The following is a 22,568-nucleotide window of genomic DNA, read 5'->3' as shown; positions in this document are numbered from 1 at the left end:
GTTCATTTTCATTTTTGCATGTATTGCGAAGCTTACTTGTTTTGGGACTCGACCTACGGGGAAAGGGAGGGGGGCGCTTCTCGAAACCTTGCTCATTACCCTCCTGCCTCGATCGAGAATCATGCGCGCACCTATGGTCATTATAATTTTCTTTTCGTGCGTTTTAGTGCGTAAGAACCGTCTTCTCGTGACATGAATGGTGCTTCTGCGCTTCTGACAAATGCGAGACAAAGGTTGCTTTTCTGTTGAATGTCTAGGTCGCTAGTGTTCATGGACACGATTGGAAGTCGGTGTTCCAAGTGTGTGTTTACGGCACACCTCTCCTACCTTTCTGCGTTGTTGCTTTGATTCCCTCTGAGAACCTGATGAAGTGGTATCTATATTTTGCTACGATCTTTTGTTTCAAATGCCAAGGCCTTTTTTTCTTTATCTCTGTCTTCAGGAATGCAGCAGCGGGTGCCTCCTTGCTCCTCGCGATGCTGCTTACGTCATTTCCGGTAGTGTTCTGCGACAAAGCACCCCCTGACATAGTGTTCTTCTTTGCAGATGACATGGTAAGCGACTGAAATTTATATAATTTTATTAATTGATATTCGGGTGATGCCAAACACAACCTGCGGGTAATCAGACAGGAAAGCGATTGATGTACTGATTATCGACTTCTTATATTGCCGCTGGACGAAGGGAATCAGTGCTTACTTTAGATAATAGGCAGATTCGTAGAAATTAAAAAAATTGCAGTGGCTTAGCTCGGCTATATACGTAGCGTAGCGTTAGCAAAGGTTCAGCTGATTATTCTTAGCTTTCCAGATTGTGTAGGATAATTAGCCTTCTGTTCATTCTTCGTACGCTGAACCGCTAATTGCCAGGCAGCTACTTCGGGATCCGACGAGATAAGCTTCTCGCCTCTTCTGCGCCGTTGAGCAGCATTAGTGCTCTCCTTCTCCATGGCGTTACCCGCCTGCAAACGCCAGTCAGAGGCGCTATCACGCGGCTCCAGCACAGTGTCAGACGGCGACTGCACAGCGACGGCGAACAGCTGCACGTGCGCCGGCGCCAATACGTCTGCCAAGGCTACGACATCACTCCTCTGGAAAGCGCAGACCGGCGGCGGCGAGTCGCGCGCGGCGGTGGCGGAGCGCGCGGAGAGCGGCGAGATCGCGGTGGCGGAGAGCGGTGAGCCAGCTGTGTGACATCACTAATCCTTGCGCATGCGCAGCACGGCTCATGACGATCCACGCGAAATCGGCTCCGGCTAGACAAGTGTAGCTAACGCTACAAAAATAGAAGCCAACCACATATGTCGCAGCATTCGGAAACTGGTATGTGCAGTTCCTCAGAATAACCAGGTACTCTCACCACGACTGTGGCCACATAAGGGAATGATCGTTGTGACGCAAGCGTACCACTCAATATTACGCCAATATGACATGGACTGAAGGACACGGAAATTTCAGTACGTGCGTTATCTGACCCTTAATTGGTACGTGTCATTTCGTGATCCATGCAAGCACTAAGTATGACGCATTTGAGCCCAGGAGGTGTAAGTGTAGCTTTTATTTGTTGATCGTCACGAGCTCCATTCTACCGAATGTTAACCGGAGCTTAATGATAAAGCATGGTTTGACGCCTCATGCTTGGCACAGCCGTTTCTGCCTCATCGTACAGCTGGACACAACGGCCCTTCTTGCAGGGTTGGGATGATCCGAGCTTCCACGGGTCTTCCCAAATACCTACGCCAAACCTGGACGCCTTGGCGGCGGATGGCGTCATACTCAACAACTTCTACGTCCTGCCAGCCTGCACGCCTTCGAGGTCGGCTTTCATGACCGGTCGCTACCCAATACGCATGGGTAAGTGACTTGTGCGATGCCTGAAGCGTGTCTATGAAGAGCTGAAATCCCACTTCGAAAAGTTCAAGAAAATGCTTCAGCTGCCACGGATTTCTTTTAAAAAAATAAACTACCATTCCTTAAGCCTTTAGTTCTGATTTGAAATAAAGCATACAGACTATTGGCGAATAAGTTCAGCGGAATCCCGCAAGGTATTTGAAAGGTTATGTAAAGGTAGAATTTCCACCCACACGTGTATTGCGCAAAGCTACGAGGAAATCTTTTCTTGCAGGTCGGTTTCTGACTCAATGTCTTTGTGCTGCGAGTTGTCGATTAATTCGCCCCTCACATTGCCAACTACTAGTCTCCTAGTTAGCTCAATAAAAAGATAACGCCACGGAAAGGCGTTGGTCCCGGCACTAGAACCCGTACCAGAAAGAAATTTTTTGTCAACTAATGAGCTTTTCTTCCCGAGATTTCTATCTGGATCACCTAGAAGCTTCGCCCTTCAAGTATGGCAATTTTTTCCTCTGATTTAGTTTTTTATTGTCTTACACACCTATTGTGCTCTCGTGTTTTTCAGCTTGTGTGGTTGTCAACCACCCACTTTTCAATATACACACGCATATATTACGCGCAAAATTAAACCAGCAAATTGTTCAAGAAATAAATGTAAAAAACACTGCATAAGAAGGGATGACCAATAAGAGCTGAGTCATTGGAGTTCAAGCAATATCTTTAATAAAAACACTGCTATTTGCATAATGTCAATTTTCAAGCAGCCTTACCGTAAAACACACAATCCACGTAAAAGTAGTAAAATCTACACATCAAACACAACTATTTAGATGGTTATCTAAAAGAAAATTCCACAGAGCCGAGGAACATATACGTCTAGCGGGGAAGGACTACGCAGCAAGCGCACTCCTGATTAAAAAAAATATAAGATGTACTCGCGTGTGTTATGTGATCTTAAGTCTGTATTCTATGTTTTCTTCTAGGTACTCAAGGCTACCCTGTCGACATCGGCCAGCCCTGGGGACTGCCCTTGGACATACGAATTCTGCCCGAGTATCTCAGAGACCTGGGTTATGAAACTCATTTAGTAGGAAAGGTGCGCGTTCGTTAGACCTTAACACTAGCTAAACAAATAACTTCCATAATGTTAATTTCGTCGTCCTGACCTGCACATATCATTATACTGCAAGCCGACAACACTCCCAAGTTTTTAAATGCACATATATACCCCATAAAATGGACGGAGGATGACCGCCGCTGCAGCTCAGTTGTTAGAGCATCGGACGCGTTATTCGAAGGTCGCAGGTTTGGTCCCTGCCAGCGCCGAGTTATCTTTTCGTCCACTTTACTTTCTTCACATTTACATAGTAATTAATACAAAATAACATCCCCTATACATTCCTTGGCTTTCTTGTCTGTTCGTTCTAATTAAGCCACGGGAGAGTCGCATTGCCAATCCGCACAATTAAACGCGCAAATAAATTTGAAGCACATACTTGGCCACAAAATAAGACACGCAGGAAAAGAAAATCACGTAGGCGATGGTAAGCATGTCTTCGCTTTGTACGTGTTTTAAGTTGCGCGAAATATATCCTTCAAGAAGTACTAACATAGCCAAGAGAGTTTTCGTGAAGCTCAGTTTAGGCTCGCGTCATCGTTCACAACGTAAATGGCAACCCTGCACAAATCATTACGAAATCATCGTTGCTACAAGTATTCATTGGACTCTGCACACGGAAACGCATGTTAATGTCGCTGAATGAATGAATGAATGAATGAATGAATGAATGAATGAATGAATGAATGAATGAATGAATGAACGAACGAACGAACGAACGAATGAATGAATGAATGAATGAATGAGTGAGTGAATGAATGAATGAATGAATGAATGAATGAATGAATGAATGAACTTTATTGAAAGTCCGGGCGAGGCGGGGGGAAGAGGTGATTAACCCCTGTCCCGTCCCACTCTCCGTCGATGATGACGGCGTCAGGTGACGGCTTGAAGCCCTTGGACCCGGACGGCATCCTCGTCTTGCCGGACGGCCCAAAGTTGGTCGGTCAGCTTGTCACTGGTGAGTGCCGCCTCCCACCGGCAGCGACGCCGACGCAGCCGATCCGCAGCAGTGACCACAGCCGTGGCCGGCCCCTGCCCTCGCGACAACAGTTTTATGCACGGCTTCTGAATTACTGCGTATCTGCGCCTGATGACTATGACAGTATTACTCGCTTATCTCTGCATCAAACACGCGTAGTTAGCAGTTACAAAATCTCTCTTTCTTATCGCCATTACCCTGGTTCTAGTAGGACGTCTAGCAACGCAAAATAACCAAATGTATTGCTTCGGCAATCACGAGGCTCGCGTTTTGATCGTTTTTAGTATAACTACAAGACAGCGAGGCAGGCTAGCGTTTTTAATCTATTTTCTTTCTGACCGCAGTGGCACCTTGGCTCTTACATGAAGAGTCTTACGCCACCACAGCGGGGATTCGACAGTTTCTACGGGTTTTACTACGGAGAAGAGGACTACTACAGCCACAACGCAACTTTCGTGAGTGTTCAAAACAAGGTCGCCATGGGGTGACTTCACGGATGCTGAGTTTGAATTATGCACGTTTGCCTCTTTTTGTCACCACAGTGATATGTTATACGTAAAAGCTCGAGAATTAAAAAAAGGCCCTTCGCACTAGCAACGTATTTGTACAATGTCATAGAGGTTAATATTTTCGTAGCATTATATTCAAGCAGCCATCTCTGTTTTAAACAAGGTCACAATCTCGCACGCACGCTTCCACGGTTTGTATTTTTTACGTCTGATTGCGGCATCAAAGCTATGTAAAAAATGCCGCCAGATCCCCGCATTGTGAGACTCTATTTTATGAGAAGCAGTTAGCTTGGTTATGCTGTACTTTGAGCCACGTTTTACGGAGTGGATCGACGACTTTGCGTGGTTTGAGTACTTGCGTGCATATCTTACGCTTACCAGGCACGTTCACTACACTGACGTCTCAAGGGTAGCTCATTATCTGACGTAATGCCCACTTTCGTTGGTGGTCATCGCTTCTCAAATTTCGCGCGTCATATGCAATCATGCATCAGTCCACCATCCATACCACTAACTGAAAAAGAAAAAGAAGATTCATGCGCACAAATGAAAAAAATGTGGTACTCAATGAGCAATGCATCCGCTAACAACAGCTATAGATATGAAAGAAAACTCTCGAGAAACGTCCATTTGCTAGTCCAGCGGTGCGTCGTCTGTCATAGTCCGAGAAGTTGGCTGGAACCCTCCTCGTTATGTGCAACCAACGAGCTCAGGCAAGCCCAATTCGTAGGGTTTTCCATTGGGGGGGGGGGGGGGGGTCAGGGCAAAGTTCACCCCAGCGCCGCTCCGCCCCTCCCCCGCTGGTCGAGTCCGAAAGAACACAAGCTCCGATTTGGATGCAAAAATGAAAAGGAAGCGATGACGTGCTTCTTACAACGGCCTGTTATTGGTCCCCGCCTTTACGGAGGTAGAGATGGGAAGTAAACAGTTCTTTGAATGCAGCATGAGGGTTCCTCGTCCACCATTGTCGTCAAAAAAACATGCGTGACCATGGTATGGTATGAATAACTTTATTGATGTCCTGAGGATTCACTCCGGGACTGATACGGGCAGCTCTCACGTCGGGACAGAGAGGCCAAGCCCCTCTGCCGCCACACGGGCCCTCTGGAGAGCCCTGAGTTGGTCCGCCAGTGCGTCACTGTGCAGCATTAGCTGCCACCACTGTTCACCTTGAGAACCACCACCAGCCAACGCCGAGCAGCGCCAAAGCACGTGATCTAAATCGAGCGAACCCCCACACTTACTACAATAGACTGAAATCTCACAGTCTGTATTATTTTTATTCATGACGACCGGGTTAGGGCACATCCATGTCTGCAGAAGCCTTAACGTAACCGCCTGTGGCATGTTTAATCTAGAAAGTGGCAAGGGGAATACCCTGCGCCCTAGGTAAGAGTGCTTGGTGATCTCGTTATAAGTAACCCTGCATATTAAATAATTACACACGTCCAACTGGGTTAAGGTATGGGGCGGAATTGGCGCCCCCCTTTAAATGATTACGGGGACGGCACGTGACAGAGAAGTGAAGAAATTCGAATGAAGGCGCGCACAAGCACAATCTGGACAGAAGAATAGGTAGCATTCTGAAATACACAAATAGACAGCTTAATCTTTGTGCGCGATGGGTAGTGCTTATGTGTTTCTTTCTTAAACTATAAAGGGGCGCGAACAACTTTTTCGCGTGTCTGCAAGAAGAATCGCCGAAGTGGCAGCCCCTGAATTTTATACTTACCAGACAGAGAAAAGGTTGATATCGCGGTTTTCTTCAGCACAGTTTGAAAGAAACGGAGAAGAGCCAAACACTACGCGCGAAAATAAGGCAATGCACAGGCACAAGTGAGGTGGCTTTGCAGCTTTTCACGAAAACATACCACCGCGGCGCGTCTTCATTCAAATTTCGTCGCTCCATTGTGACTCGTAGCTCCGGTCCGACGCAGCAGAACGGCCACGCTTCGTGCGCGCTTTGCGACCAGTTTCGATTTCGCCCTTGATATTCGATGAAGAATAGCTCGAACTAGGTGCAACTTTTATGATTTGTAAAAAATAGGTATGCCATAAATTGGTACACACTGCAACTTTCTAATATAAACACTTGCCCCCAAGTAAATAATGAAAAAGTTAATTAACGCGTTTTTGTTAAATAGTGGTAACAGTGTCATTTTAACTGCGGGAAAGCTTTTCCGCCTCGACGCGGAGTGCGTGCGCGAAAAGGAGAAGAGGCTTACTGTCATAGGATTCTTATAAAAAAATCTGTATTATCCAAAAAAAACACCCTGTATATCGATGTAAGCGTTTTTTATTGTGCCAACAAATTATTATTCGTGATGCTTACCTTTATATTTATATGCTGTTTTGTTTTTACTCTTTTTGTATTCAGGAAACCCTACTAGTTGAAGCACAGTTTACGCAAATTGTATTGGCGCTCTATATACGATCCGAGCTTTTTCAGCCAGATAATGTCCCTTCTGCACAGTGTGTCTCTCTGATGCCTGTGTTTGGCACCGCGCGCTGTTTACGTTCTCAGACCTTCGCATCATTAAGCCTAATACTTCTCCGGAAAACTGCAAAAATACAGACGTACCGCTTCAACAACCGCAGTATATGGTGTGGTTCAGTGGTGTACAGAAGGATCGCACCTTTATATCGTGGTTTCGCAGGAGAACCACACGGGTCTTGACTTCTGGTTCAACGATGAGCCCAGATGGAGAGACAGCGGAAAGTATTCCACAACGTTGTTCACTGAAAGGGCCCAGGAAATCATACGGAACCGGCGGAAGGTGAGGACGATCGACGACAGATTTAAGGGCAGTCTAGGCACTCGCCTCGCGATAATCATGGTGATCTTTAAAGCCTCGCCACTTCAGATTGGGTGGTTACAAGCAGTCAGCTAGTAATTTGGACGTAACTAGGAAGAGAGAGAGAGAGATAAAAGAAGGCATAGGAAAGGCAGGTCGACCGTGTAGCTCCTGGATACTCCTCTCCTACACTGGCAAAAAGAGCTTTCTTTGGCAAAGCTGGCCTACACTGGCAAAGAGAGCTTTCTTTGGCAAAGCTGCCCTACACTGGCAAAGAGAGCTTTCTCAAAGCTCCCCTACACTGGAAAAGAGAGCTTTCTTTGACAAAGCTCCCCTACATTGGCAAAGAGAGCTTTCTTTGGCAATGCTCCCCTACACTGCCAAGGAGAGCTTTCTTTGGCAAAGCTCCCCTACTCTGGCAAAGAGAGCTTTCTTGGCAATGCTCCCCTACACTGGCAAAGAGAGCTTTCTTTGGCAATGCTCCCCTACACTGGCAAAGAGAGCTTTCTTGGCAAAGCTGCCCTACACTGGCAAAGAGAGCTTTCTCAAGCTCCCCTACACTGGCAAAGAGAGCTTTCTTTGACAAAGCTCCCCTACACTGGCAAAGAGAGCTTTCTTTGGCAAAGCTCCCCTACACTGGCAAAGAGAGCTTTCTTTGGCAAAGCTCCCCTACTCTGGCAAAGAGAGCTTTCTTTGGCAAAGCTCCCCTACACTGGCAAAGAGAGCTTTCTTTGGCAATGCTCCCCTACACTGGCAAAGAGAGCTTTCTTTGGCAAAGCTGCCCTACACTGGCAAAGAGAGCTTTCTCAAAGCTCCCCTACACTGGCAAAGAGAGCTTTCTTTGACAAAGCTCCCCTACACTGGCAAAGAGAGCTTTCTTTGGCAATGCTCCCCTACACTGGCAAAGAGAGCTTTCTTTGGCAAAGCTCCCCTACTCTGGCAAAGAGAGCTTTCTTTGGCAAAGCTCCCCTACACTGGCAAAGAGAGCTTTCTTTGGCAATGCTCCCCTACACTGGCAAAGAGAGCTTTCTTTGGCAAAGCTGCCCTACACTGGCAAAGAGAGCTTTCTCAAAGCTCCCCTACACTGGCAAAGAGAGCTTTCTTTGACAAAGCTCCCCTACACTGGCAAAGAGAACTTTCTTTGGCAATGCTCCCCTACACTGGCAAAGAGAGCTTTCTTTGGCAAAGCTCCCCTACTCTGGCAAAGAGATGTTGGAGCATTGAATAACGGCTCTCACACTTTGTTATTCCTTCGCAAATGTCTTTTTAATAAAATTTACGGGTACTTCCTTGTTATATTTTTTCCTGTTTATTAGACGTATCGAATAAATTGCACGCTGCCAGTTCTAACATATGAGGCTGAAACATGGAGGATAACAAAGCTACTAGAGGAAAAGTTAAGGACCATGCAGAGCGCAATGGAATGGATAGTGATAGCACTAACATTATGAGATCGGAGGACGGGAAAATGGTCAGGGAAAGAACCGGGATAGTAGATATTCTAGTAGATATCAAGCGAAAGAAGTGGACCTTGGCTGAACACGTATTGCGTAGGAGAGACAACAGCTGGATAGCAACAGCATGGTTACCAAGGGATGCGAAATGTAGTCGAGGAATGAAGAGAGTGACGAACTAAAGAAGCACGCGGGGCTAAAATGGAATCGGCTCGCACAGGGTAGAGAAACTAACAATAATTGATGGGGTTTAACGTCCCAAAACCATGACATGATTATGAGAGACGCCGTAGTGGAGGGCTCCGGAAATTTTGACCACCTGGGGTTCTTTAACATGCACCTAAATCTAAGTACACGGGCCTCAAGCATTTTCGCCTCTATCGAAAACGTGGCCGCCACGGCCGGGATTCGATCGCGCGACCTGCGTGTCGATAGGGTAAAGTGGAGATCAATGGGAGAGGTCTTCGTCCTGCAAGTGGACTAAATATGCCGAAAATGACATTATGCATATGTTGATTATTTTGACTGATCACCAGTTATTGCTTCTGACCCCAGCGCTTTTGCAAGGTGAACACCACCTTCTCTCCGAAAACTCCTTTCCCCTTGAAGCTGTGACGGTCCGCAGACTGTCTTTCACATGAATGTTTAATCCAGTAACAAATGTTGTTCCGAGATTGGTAGGGTAATGAACCGCTTGAATCTCAGAAAAATTTTCCAGCAAGGGGCGCGGGGATCCAGCACCACTTCTCCGGGAGGTCCAAGATTTTTCTAAGTGCTGTAATGCGCTCTGAATGATCCAAAGACTGAACTCCGCAAGTTCCAGCTGACATTTCTGTTGGTATGCGATGGCTGAAGTATGAAAACTAGGAAACACTGAGTGAAATTCATGGTGTAACAGTGACGTAACGACGCTGGGGTGTCAGCGCCGATCTCTCAAAAACATACTTTTGCTCTTATTTTTCAATTATTTTCCTGTTTAGTGTGACCAATATATTACTGGAAAATCAGCAAGGAAAATTAGTATTAGAATAATACTGTATTAGAATAACACTGTCATATTAACGAATAGAATAATTCTATTGAATGCCCCTTCACGAGCCCATTGAGACAAGGCACTTAGGAAACTTTTGTGGAATGTCAAAACAAATATCTCCCTTTCACAGCCATTATTTCTTTACGTGGCTTACCAAGCGCCGCATGGTTCTGGAGGCGTTGACCCTCTGCAAGCACCGGCACGAAATGTAATGAAGTTTCCATACATTGGAGAAGAAAAGAGGACTCTCTTTGCAGGTAAGACTCAACAAAAAAAAATTCCCATTTTGGTGCGCAAACCAGCAAACGGCCTCACGCGAAACATACAACTAAAAGAACTACATCTGACGTTCTGAGCAATGTGACAGTATCTTCGGGTAGTCATTTTGCAACGAAAGCTGTTACGAGATCTTCTCAACGGCCGTTTTTGGCGCCGTAGTTGTCCGCCGCCGGTGTCCGTAACCGCTATCGCGTGAAATAAGAAAAAAATAAACGAAATAAGAAAAATATCCGAGATGGAACGGAGTTCGGACCTGGGCCCTCTGCGTGGTAGTCCGGTATTCTACCTCAGGGCCATGCCGGTGCTTGAAACTGCTTTGCAAAAAGACCCTACACAGGCTTCATGTCGGGAAGGAACCACATTGACATATGTAATATAGCGTAGAAGTAGTAGTATCTGGGATTTAACGTCCCAAAACCACGATATGATTATGAGAGACGCCGTAGTGGAGGGCTCCGGAAATTTCGACCACATGGGGTTCTCTAACGTGCACTTACGTACACGGGACTCAAACATTTTCGCCTCCATTGAAAATGCAGCCACCGCGGCCGGGATTCGATCCCGCGACCGTCGGGTCAGCAGTCGAGCGCCATAACCACTAGACCACCGTGGCGGGGCGTAATATAGCGTGGTAGAAGAGTAAAATAACTACCAGGCGTCACACAACGCGAATGCTGTAACCAGGCGTCACACAATGCGAATTGCGCAACGAGTGGGTTGTTGAATGCTTCCAACCTATTACAAAGCGCTCTGCCATAATTCTTCATCGTCATCAGTCACAGCATCAACCAAGTGCACATAACGCATTACAGGTGTTTACCGCATACCACGGTTCTCCGCAGAATGACGAAAAATGTCATAGTTTGCTGCTCCCATACTTCACAAAATTATCATGATTTATAGCGTAGTGGTTTCCTCGCAAGTGCATTTCTATTGGTTGCCAAGGAAGTCCATAAGGCCCCCCATGATCAATTTACTCAAGGTCTCAATAAAGTTCCTTCTTCGGAAACAGCGCGAGCACACGGGACAAGAAAGACAGACAGGACTTTGCCGCTGTCCTGTCTGTCTGTCTGACAGCGCAAAGTCCTGTCTGTCTTTCTTGTCCCGTGTGCTCGCGCTGTTTCCGAAGATGAAGCCATGCAACAAGCTCAAGTTGATACCCTCAATAAAGTTCTTTGCCTCTTTCGCTCTCTTTCTCACGTTAACGCATGTTATAGAGCGTGGTGGGAGAGTGAAACAGTGACCGCAGGCGTCACACAATGCGAATTACGTAAATAGTGGGTCGTGTAAAGCTTCCAACCCATTACAAAGGGCTCAGCCATAATTCCTTCATCGTCATCAGTCGCCGCATCAACCAAAGTGCACATAATGACTTACAGACGTGCAGCGGTACCTCGCTTCTCCGCAAAATGAGGAATAGTGGCGTAGTCAGTGCTTCCCAACCTCACAGAAATTATAATTCATGGCGTAGTGGGTACCATTGCTAGTGTACTTGTATTAGTAGCCGCAAGAGAGTTTACAACGGGCTCTAGAAATGCCGCTCTTCCCGCTTTCGCTGTGACTGTGTTGCGCTTTCCGCGCAGGCCTGGCGCTTTTTTTTTATTGTTATAGCAGCTATATGGGCACTGTTGGCGGCATTACGCCGTCGCCGTCGGCGCCGCCGTGATGTTCCGCACAAAGTCCACATCGATAACGTCGCCCTGCGCGTCGTAAGTCCTATGTGCGAGTGAAAGCGGGTGAGGGCTGATGTCGATCGCTGCTCAGGCAGAGAGGAAACGTCCCGCCTGCCTTTCTTCGCGCGAAAGGTGCATGGAGATAGGAGCCGGAGGGGGGCTGTGTCCCTCCGGGAGGAAATGCGTAGTTTGACTTAGAAGGCGTGGTTACCCGTGGTAACGAGCGTATCTTTAGAGGAGATCAGCAAATGGCTCACCCTCTTTCACGCGTTGCGCTCTCAACGCAAAGTGAGCGTTGAAGCCATAGGCTCCACGAAGGTCACTTCGCTCGCTACAACGGCCGCGATTCCTACAGGAGTGAGCCGCTAGCCTTACTTCGTATAACATTCTAATGTGTTGCTATCGCATTCATTGCTTCGTTCTTAAGGCGAGACTGTGACTTTTTTATGTGATGTTTTGGAGATGTTCACGCTTTAATATATCAGAGACTACTCTTTTTCACGTATAATAGAATTAGTGAAGATCACTGCGGCGTAAAAATATATAAACTCACATCTAAAGAGAGTTTCTGATAGTCAGTCACTCCATAAAAAATCGCAAAAGCACGGAGTCTAATAAATAGCGACACGAAAGACAGCACAATATACAGTCCAGTCACATAACACTGCGTTTCAGATCAAATGCAGGCATGCGCGTACACCAAATATGATGCAGATAAGAAGCAGATATCATGCCACACAAATGGTCCAGTCACATAAAACTAAAATTGACGTGAAGTGCAGCCATAGGGACACGGAAAAAGGATATATATTAATTTTCTGGTTGTCCAGCATTTATATGGACCAGAGGCGAGTGAAAGGTGCCAAAACTGAATTTTTTCGAAGAAGAAATGCTTCACCAGAAACTGCTGATGACGGCTATCACAGTCAACGTGAATAACATTACATTTAGTGAATTGTTCCTTAACGTGCCTATATGCAATCGCACCTGATTGAACGACGACTTGACATCACGTTGGCTCATGATGTCAACATCATGTTGACATCAGCGTGTGAAAACGCACCAAGCGCCTCAGCGCGTTGGCTTGCACGAAGAAAATTCTCAACGCAATTATCGCCGTTGTGGAAAACTCGGCAAGCATCTGAATGCGAGATGTTCGAGGTGTTCTATAATACCTTATGAGGCAGGCCCGTAGCCAGGATTTTTTTTTTTTCGGGGAAGGGGTAACTTGCTGAAGACCTTCGCTATTTTAGAAAAACGCCTATTTTTTTCATTATTTATTTTCGGCAAAGCACCCCCCTCCACCAGAATTTTGGGCAGGGGCGCAATACCCCCCCCCCTCCGGCTACGGGCCTGTTATGAGGCATGTGCCAATGGCCTATTGGTTAAAGCATCAGCCTTGGACACTAAATGGGAGTTCAAATGCTGCTCTCAAAACACGGTCTTTCACATTTTAGTAGCTTATTAAATGCACATAGGAGCTGCGCTGACATCACCATGTGTGTTCTGTGGCTTCACTCGCGTACAAAAATGCTAAAGGAATTTAGGTATGCACAAACAACAAAATGAATGAGTCCATGTTGATGAAGTAAAAGGGCGATCGTACGCACGCCTTTAAGACACCCAAACGCGGCCCGCTAAAGCAATCCCTACGTATTCGAAAGTACTCGAACATGCATTCTCTTTCCCTTGAAGATATACGCGCACAATACGAAAACGTTTTGTTGGGCAGGGATTAAATCTAAACCAAAAATCGGAAGATCCCACGCATGTGGAATCGAGGTAATGCGAAGCAGCCAGCAAAGAGTTGCATACATCGTCTTGTTTGTCATGAGGCTTATGAAGTCATTCATGTCGTGACATCTAGTTCGCTATATATCGCGAGAGTGTCATACATGCATGCGTGTAATATTCTGGTATATGTCATGCTAATGAAACATATATTCTGCTACAATATACGATGCGTGACCTGCTATTTATATTCACGCACTCTTGTCATGCCATACCAATTTAGGTATATATCAAGTAAACAAAGTGGCCGGGAGTGCACCATGACGTGGCATCTAAATCATACCCTACATGACATGCATGTCATGATTTTCGTGTTACCACATGGTATTTATGTTCGTCACACAGTCACGTCGCGAGAGTACCAATTTTGGTGTATATCAAGCTAGCGAAACGGCCGCCAGCACCACGAGCGTGGGAGTAAGTCATACTGCACATGACATGCGTGTCATTATTTTCATGTTAACTCCTGTTATTTATGTTGGTCCACACAGTTACGTCGCGATGTACCAATATCACTAGCGAAACGGCCACCAGCGCGCCATGAGCGTGGCACGTAATCATGCTGTGCATGACAGCGTGTCATGATTTCATGTACTACCTTTTTGTTGTCGTCACACAGTCACGTCATGCGATACGATTTTGGTGTATATCAGCTAGCGAAACGGCCGCCAGCGCGCCATGATCGTGGAATGTAAATCAGCTGTACATATATATGCGTGGTATGATTTTCATGTTAATTCCTGTTATTATGTGTCTCACACAGTTACGTCGCGAGATAACAAATTTTGTGTATATCAAGCTAACGAAATGGCCACCAGCGCGCCATGAGCGTGGCACGTAAGTCATACTGTGCATGACATCGTGTCATGAGTTTCATGTTACCCCAGTTATTGTGTTGGTCACAGATAAAACGTGGCGAGATAAACAATTTTGGTGTATATCAAGCTAGCGAAACGGCCGCCAGTGCGCCATGAGCGTGGCACGTAAAGTCATACTGTGCATGACATGCGTGTCATGATTTCCATGGTACCACCTGTTATGTGTTTTCGTCACACTCCGGTCATGCGATACCAATTTTGGTGTATATCAAGCTAGCGAAAACGGCCGCCAGCGCGCCATGAGCGTGGCACGTTAGTCATACTGTGCATGACATGCGTGTCATGATTTTCATGTTACCACTGTTGTTTGTATTCGTCACACAGTCACGTCGCGCGATACCAATTTTGGTGTATATCAAGCTAGCGAAACGGCCGCGGAGGCCACCATGATCGTGGAATGTAAAGTTCATGCGTACATGATAAGCGTGTCATGTTATTTGTCATGTTAATTTCTGTGTTTTTCTGTCGTCACAGATAAACGTGAGGCGAGATAACAATTGTGTATATCCAAGCTAGCGAAACGGCTGCCAGTGCGCCATGAGCATGGCACGTAAGTCATACTGTGCATGACATGCGTGTCATGATTTCCATGGTACCACCTGTTATTGTTTTCGTCACACAGTCACGTCATGCGATACCAATTTTGGTGTATATCAAGCTAGCGAAACGGCCGCCAGCGCCCATGAGCGTGGCACGAAGTCATACTGTGCATGACATGCGTGTCATGATTTCATGTTACCACCTGTTGTTTGTGTTCGTCACACAGTCACGTCGTGCGATACCAATTTGGCGTATATCAAGTTAGCGAAACTGCCGCGAGCGCACCATGAGCGTCGAATGTAAATCATGCGTTTATGACATGCGTGTCATGATATGCACGTTAGGAACTGTCACTTGTGTTCGTCATACACTATCGTCACGCCATACCAATTTGGTATATATCAAACTAACGAAACTGCCGCAAGAGCACCAAAACAGTGGCATGTAAATCATGTCGTTCATGACATGGAATTCATGAATTTCGTGTTATGACCTGTCATTTATGTTCGTCATAAAGTCACTTTACGCCATACCAAATTTGGTGTATATCCTATTAACGAAACGGCAAGGAGAGCCCAAATCGGACGGCTAGATAGATAGATAGATAGATTAGATAGATAGATAGATAGATAGATAGATAGATAGATAGATGATAGATAGAGATGATAGCTAGATAGATAGATAGATAGATAGATAGATAGCTAGATAGATAGATAGATAGATAGATAGATAGATAGATAGATAGATAGATAGATAGATAGATAGATAGATAGATAGATAGATACGCTCAAACTCGCAGATGTTCGCTAAGAAATGCTTCGCATTTAATACTGGTGGCACCACAGGCCACGTACTGGGTTAGGTGTAAAACGTCTGTGCAACGACGGGGAAACTTGGGAAATATAAAATTATACTGAGCAACTGAATCTAGAAAACAGTACACGAAGCCTCTCGCACATAAAAAGTGAATGAACTGCGCTGATGCTCACATACTTTTTAAGAACTCTGCGCCGGCTTTTTAAATGCGAAGCATTTTTAGCGAACTTCAGCTACTTTGAGCGTATCTATCTATCTATCTATCTATCTATCTATCTATCTATCTATCTATCTATCTATCTATCTATCTATCTATCTATCTATCTATCTATCTATCTATCTATCTAGCCGCCTACGACTTTGTGCTCTCTGGCCATTTCGTTAATCGGGTGTACACCAAAATTTTTATGGCACAACACGACCGTACAACGAACATAAATGACAGGTCATAACATGAAAATCATGGCATGCATGTCATCAACAGCATGATTTACATTCCATGACCTTGAGGCTCTTGCAGCCGTTCCGTTAATTTCATATGTACGAAAATTGGTATCGCGTGACAAGAGTTCATGATGAACATAATGACAGGTCCTAACGTGCAAATAATGACACGCATGTCATGTGCAGCATGATTTACATAACATGGTCTAGGAGCGCCCGCGGCCGTTTAAATGAATAAATATATACGAAAACTGGTATGACGAGACATTTCTGTATGACGAACGTAACTGACACGTGGTAACATGAAGATCATGACATGCATGTCAGGTACGACATGATTTACATGCCACGCTCATGGCGCACTCGCGGCCGTTTCGCTGGATTTATATACACAAAAAGTAGCATTGCGCGATGTGAGTGTATGAAGAACATGAAATACAGGTGGTAACATGAAAACCATGACATGCATGTCATGTATGTCATGATTTACATGTCACGTTCATGGTGCATTCGCGGTCTTTTCACTAGTTGGATATGCACCAAATTGGTATTGCGCGACGCGACTGTATGACGAACGTGAATGAGAGGTTGTAACATGAAAATCATGACATGCATGACATGTACGACATGATTTACATGCCACGCTCATGACGCACTTGTGGCCGTTTCGCTCGTTTGATATAAACCAAAATTGGTATTGCGCCATGTGACTGTATGACGAACATAAATGACAGGTTCTAACGTGGGAATCATGATAGGCATATCATTTACGACATGATTTACATGCCACACTCATTGTCCAATAGCGGCCGTTTCGCTATCTTGATATGCACCAAAATTGGTATTGCGCGACGCGACTGTATGATGAACCTAAGTGACAGATGATAACATAAAAACCATGACATGAATGTCATGTATGGCATGATTTACATGCCACGCTCATGGTGCACTCGCGGCCGTTTCGCTCGCTTGATGCACACCAAAATTGGTATTGCGCGATGTGACTGTATGAAGAACATAAAGGACAGGTGGTAACATGAAAACCATGATATACATGTCATGTATGACATGATATACATGCCATACTCATGGTGCACTCGCGGCCATTTCGCTCGTTTAATATGCACCAAAACTGGTATTGCGCCATGTGACTGTATGACGAAGATAAACGACAGCTCCTAACATGTGAATGATGTCAACCATGTCATGTACGGTATCATTTACATGACAATGTTATGGTGTGCTTCCGGACGTTTTGTTAACTGGATATACACCAAAATTGGTATTGCATGACACGAGTGCGTGATCAACATAGATGACAGGTCCTGCATTGTATATGGCAGAATATACGTTTCATTAGCATCGTATATGCCAGATTGTGCATGCATGCGTGTACGGTAAACATGCGATATATGGTGAACTAAATGCCATGGCGTGAATGATTTTATTTGGCTCGAAGACCAACAAGGCGATGTATGCAGCTCTTTGCTGGCTGCTTCGCATTACATCGATTCCCACAGTGCGTGGGATCTGCCGGATTTTTTTACTTCTGCGAGAACCCACTCGAAACAATTTACGGGAAAAAAAGACTCATTTGATTTTTTTTTTTTTGGTGAGCCCTGACTTGCCACGTGTATGATTCCTTTTAAGGAGACACGAGAACTCCCTTTGGAGATCACTATACTCTCGTCGGAGAGTAGTGGAACCCAAAAGAGTGTCTCTTTAGACAGTCATATACGTGGAAAATGAAGGCTCTCCGAAAAAGAGTAACATACACTCTTTTTTTTTCTTAGATTGGCTGCGAGATTACACGCTAACGTGCAGAAAATATAGATATTTCGTCCTGGGTATGACCACCAGTGCACTCACTGTCACCATTGCAGGCATGATCGACACCGTGGACGAATCCGTAGGCAAGGTGTTCGAGACGCTCCAAGAAGCAGGCATGCTGGACAACTCCGTCATTCTGTTCAGCAGCGACAACGGCGGTACGCCGTTCGGTGACCACTCGAGCCGCAGCTTCAACTGGCCACTGCGCGGTCTGAAGATGTCGGTGTGGGAAGGCTCGACCAGGGTTCCCGCCTTCGTCTGGAGTCCCCTGCTCAAGGAGAAGCAAAGGGTGTCCAACCAGCTGATGCACCTCACCGACTGGTTTACTACATTCTACAGACTCGCCGGTCAGTGACCACGAAATTCAAATTGTTGTTGTGTGGTTTTATGTGTTAAAGCAACAGTACGATTACATCGCACCGCTTGGGGTTCATCGGCACCCACTTAAAGCGAAGTTGGCTGGCATTTTTCATTTTCGCACCTATTAAGATGCGGCCGCCACGGCCGGAAATCCAACCCTATTCTAGACCTATGAATAGTGCGTTATATAGGAATAGTATGCATTAGTTAAAAGCCCCAATTAATGATAATTAGCTAATTCAACTACGCTAATATTTACGACGTTAGAGCGAGGTGCGGGACTGCATGGTGAATATGGCAGGCTTGACGTAACATATGGTCCGGATCGCTGGCGATGAAAGCAGAAAGATGATTCCATTCCTTTAAAGTCGCCGACGCGAACGAGTGAAAGTACATGTTGCTTTGGTACAATAGCACTTAAACTTCGAAGCTATGGGTGATGAAAGGTAGGAAGGGGAAGGGAACAATGTGCGGTTCAGCTCAAGATTCGTAAAGAATATTTTGTGAAAATGACGTCACCGGTCTTACTTCCTTCGGTAAGAAAGGAAAGGGAGGCCAAGGGAAGCATCTATTGCTGTACTTACTATCTAAGATCGATCCCGACACACACGCACCACAGTGCAAGTTCTGCGACGATAAAACAGCCACCCTGTATCACATGGTTTTGGAGTGTACACACAATCTACCCATGCAAATCAGGACAGAACCAAACATAAAAGTGTGGGAGGCAGTTTTGTCCTGCTCCGATCCGAAGAGCCAAGAGGCCCTCTTGAAACGTGCGAGGACAGCGGCCCGCGCCAATGGAATCCCGGACTAAGGATCCCATTCACCGATCTTATCAGACGACATCAAATAAAAGTTTTATTTTCTCTCTCTATTGCCGTAATACGGCTTCTACGAGAATAGTTAGCAACAATCAACCAAGCTTAATGGTTTCGCTAGAGATTTTCAATGTAGAAGAATGGAAGTCACAGATTGCAGTAACACACTCCAGTTTCGACATGACTAATGTCTCAGTGAAGGAGGCACTGGTCTCACAAATAAGGAGGTTTAAGTAAACAGGAGCTAAAGAGAAATTGATTGTGTTGGAATAGGTAACGTGTTCGATCATATACGAATCTATGGGATGACTTTCTAGTTTAATGGCTTAGTTGCGTCACCTAGCCGGCTTAAGCATAACGTACACGTTCCCCGCCTTCTAAGTGCTGGGCATTGTTGCACACAATGAATCAGCAAAAAGGTGCTAAAGAAATGACATAACAATAAGTGCCAGTCTGTTTGAGAAACTGAGGAGTGACTACATTGGGGTCATCTTCATTTGAAGTACCTAATTTAAACCCGCTAACTGATCAATGGTGATTGGTTCGATTCAAGCAAGAGTATAAACATGAATTGATCATTCGTTACAGAGACTTTCATTTTTCTTCACCTTGCTTAACGGGCCTCGTCAGGGCACTGATGACCTTCCCTGACGTCCGTCACTGTCCACCCTGGTTGTCCAGACGAAAGGTTGCTACATGTTGCTCTACAGACACCTTGACAAGTCCGCCGCGGTGGTACAATGGTTACGGTGCTTGGCTGCTGGCCCGAAAGTCACGGTTCTGATCCCGGTCACGGCGCTCGCATTTCGATGGATGCGAAATGCTAGATGCCCGTTCACTGTGCGATAGTGCAGTAAGAACGCCGGGTCACATCTCGGTTTTGGCACGCAAAACCATAGATATTATTATCAGACCCCTTGGCATAGCCTCCCTGTGATGACGTTCTCTCCGGCAACATTGCTCGTTGTTCCACTACTTCTCATCACTTGAATCCTCTATATTACCTTGAACTTCTCTCGCTGCTCTTATTCTTTCTCTCTCTTCTCAGGCGGCGACGTATCGAGCTTAGAGAACGTGGACGGACTCGATATGTGGGACTACCTGTCGAACGGAACAGGTTCACCTCGCACCGAACTTCTCTACAACATCGACCCCCTGGACCCGGAGGAGTCCTCCGTGGCGGCCATCCGCAACTCGCAATACAAGCTGGTGCTCGACGCCTCGGCTGCCGACAACGAACGCTACCGAACGACGGGTGGACGTCGTCCCTTCAACGACGTCGACGAGCTGCTCGCCCGCTCCAGGGCCGCCGAGGCGCTGAGAAAATTCTACAACACGGATCGCTTGGAGTTCCCCAGTGACTGGAGGCAGAGGGCGAGGCTCACTTGCGGGGAAGACGCTACTGAAAACTTCTCCCCAGATGACAAGGTGTTCCTGTTTGACATCGAGAAGGACCCGTGCGAGTTAAACAATCTCGCAGCGGACCACCCGGAGGTGTGTACCACAAACGGACCACTATGGCGTGATTAGGAACTAGCCTGTGACCTCTTATCAAATGTGTGAGGCATTGCAGTGTATCGGGAGAGAGAGAAAGAGACAGAGAGATGGAGCGAATGAAAAAAGAAAAATAGGCACGTAGCCGTTTCAGAAACATTCTTGTTATCGCAAAGTATGTGTATCTTAAGATAAGCTTATTTCCACTTGCATGCACGAGATAAGTATAGGGACTGAATTTTATTTTTAGCTATAGCTCGAAGAACACAAGCGTGCCTCGGACGTCTGCATGATTGCGGTCTCATTAAAACTTGACATGCACTCGGCGAAGCGAAGATACGGACAGAGTCGAGTTTCTCAGCAAGAGATCTGGCTGAACAGGAATTCGTCCCGCTACATATGTCGCAACTTCATTTGACTGTCCCGTTTTGAATACGCCTATGCGGCCTGTTCCATACAAACAGTGCTAAAGGCGTTCCTTTGAGCACGTATGTGCAAAGAAAACACATACAGTCACAGCTCTTTGCCGCCAAAGCACTGCATTCATTGAACCTCTAACCATACTGCCGCGTTATCGGAATGAAGCAGGAAAGTTTCTGCACATGATCACTACTTCCTTGTGTTGTTTTCGTAACTTCGTATGCATATTATATATATATATATATATATATATATATATATATATATATATATATATATATATATATATATATATATATATATATATATATATATATATATATCTTCAGTCCTGATTTTGGTAAGTTCAAAAGTTCTCGTTTTAACAGAACTCATATAAAAGCACGGTACACACCTGTCTTCGATAACCTATCCCAAACTGCATTAAAATAATTTTTCTGTTTGTTTTATTTACGCTGCTTCACTGATCCCACTCATGCGATAGCTCTGACAGAGCGTGTATAAATAAGCAAATAAAATAAATAAGACCTACATCAAGGCCTTTTTCATACGTGGTCAGCCCACCGTCTAATCTGACCGGAAAGCTGACGAAGCGAGGCTGGATAATTCGACAGTTCGAATCATAGCTCGGAACTCGGCTGTCGGGGATAATTTCTCTGAAAATTTTTTTTTATTTATTTTCTCCCTCTATTAAAAAGACACGAGAGCTATTTTTATGACACAATATAGTACCATCTGAAAGAGTGCCGTATTCTTTTTTGACGGCTAGAAAAGTGACCGACATAAATGCCTCATACTGCGGTTATATTACAACTTAATCATGGCAATATGTTGCTTACTACTGCTTGTCGCGATGACACTGTTATTTTGTGTTTGATAAGTGTACTCTGTGTTTTCTGCCCTGCACTGCCACGCGCTCAAGGGATATGGGAGCTTTGTCAAACTGCTTTCTGCAGCGGATTTTACTCCCACATGCCTCAAACACGTGTGCAAAAGATGCTTGTTTGACAGAAATAAACCAAACTAAACATTTCATACAAATTCTCCGCGAAATCCCGCAGAACTGAGCGTCCGTCGTCTTTCTCCCGCATCTTTCAGATCGTGTCGGCCTTGAAGAAACGTCTGGATTACTACCGATCTGTCGCAACTCCTGCGTTGAGCAAACCTCGTGACCCCTTAAGCTTTCCCGAGAACCACAACGGAACGTGGGCACCGTGGATGCCAGATCCTTAAAGCATCGTTTATACACATTAACGTTATACACATCTCAAGCTCATTATTCAACAAATATACAGCCATGGGAAATGATCTCGAGTTGTTCAACAGCGTCTGAAGTTCTATAAAAATTCCTGCACGTTCTTCATTAGTACTTGAGAATAAAGAGAGCAGCTCCTTGTTCACATGGATGCTAGTGTCGCTTCCCGTCAGCTCTCTCATCTAGTTTTAGATGTCCCTGCGCAAAACAGTGTTCATCATACGTTT

General features: G+C 45.5%; 1 protein-coding gene across 1 annotated transcript; it reads left to right on the top strand.

Annotated features, from left to right (window-relative positions):
• Positions 1–447: 447 nt before the first annotated feature.
• Positions 448–22,342, top strand: LOC119398877 (arylsulfatase B). Its single transcript, XM_037665694.2, has 9 exons — positions 448–554; positions 1,694–1,853; positions 2,834–2,946; positions 4,294–4,404; positions 7,116–7,235; positions 9,871–9,997; positions 18,045–18,338; positions 20,221–20,666; positions 22,185–22,342. The coding sequence occupies exons 1-9, from the start codon at positions 477–479 to the stop codon at positions 22,317–22,319; spliced, it is 1,584 nt and encodes a 527-aa protein (XP_037521622.1). The 5' UTR covers positions 448–476; the 3' UTR covers positions 22,320–22,342.
• The last annotated feature ends 226 nt before the right edge of the window (positions 22,343–22,568 follow it).

Source organism: Rhipicephalus sanguineus, chromosome 7 (assembly GCF_013339695.2).
Source record: "Rhipicephalus sanguineus isolate Rsan-2018 chromosome 7, BIME_Rsan_1.4, whole genome shotgun sequence".
NCBI classification, from domain to species: Eukaryota; Metazoa; Arthropoda; class Arachnida; order Ixodida; family Ixodidae; genus Rhipicephalus; species Rhipicephalus sanguineus.
The sequence above is the reverse complement of the archived record's forward strand: the minus strand, read 5'-3'. Positions and strand labels throughout refer to the sequence as shown.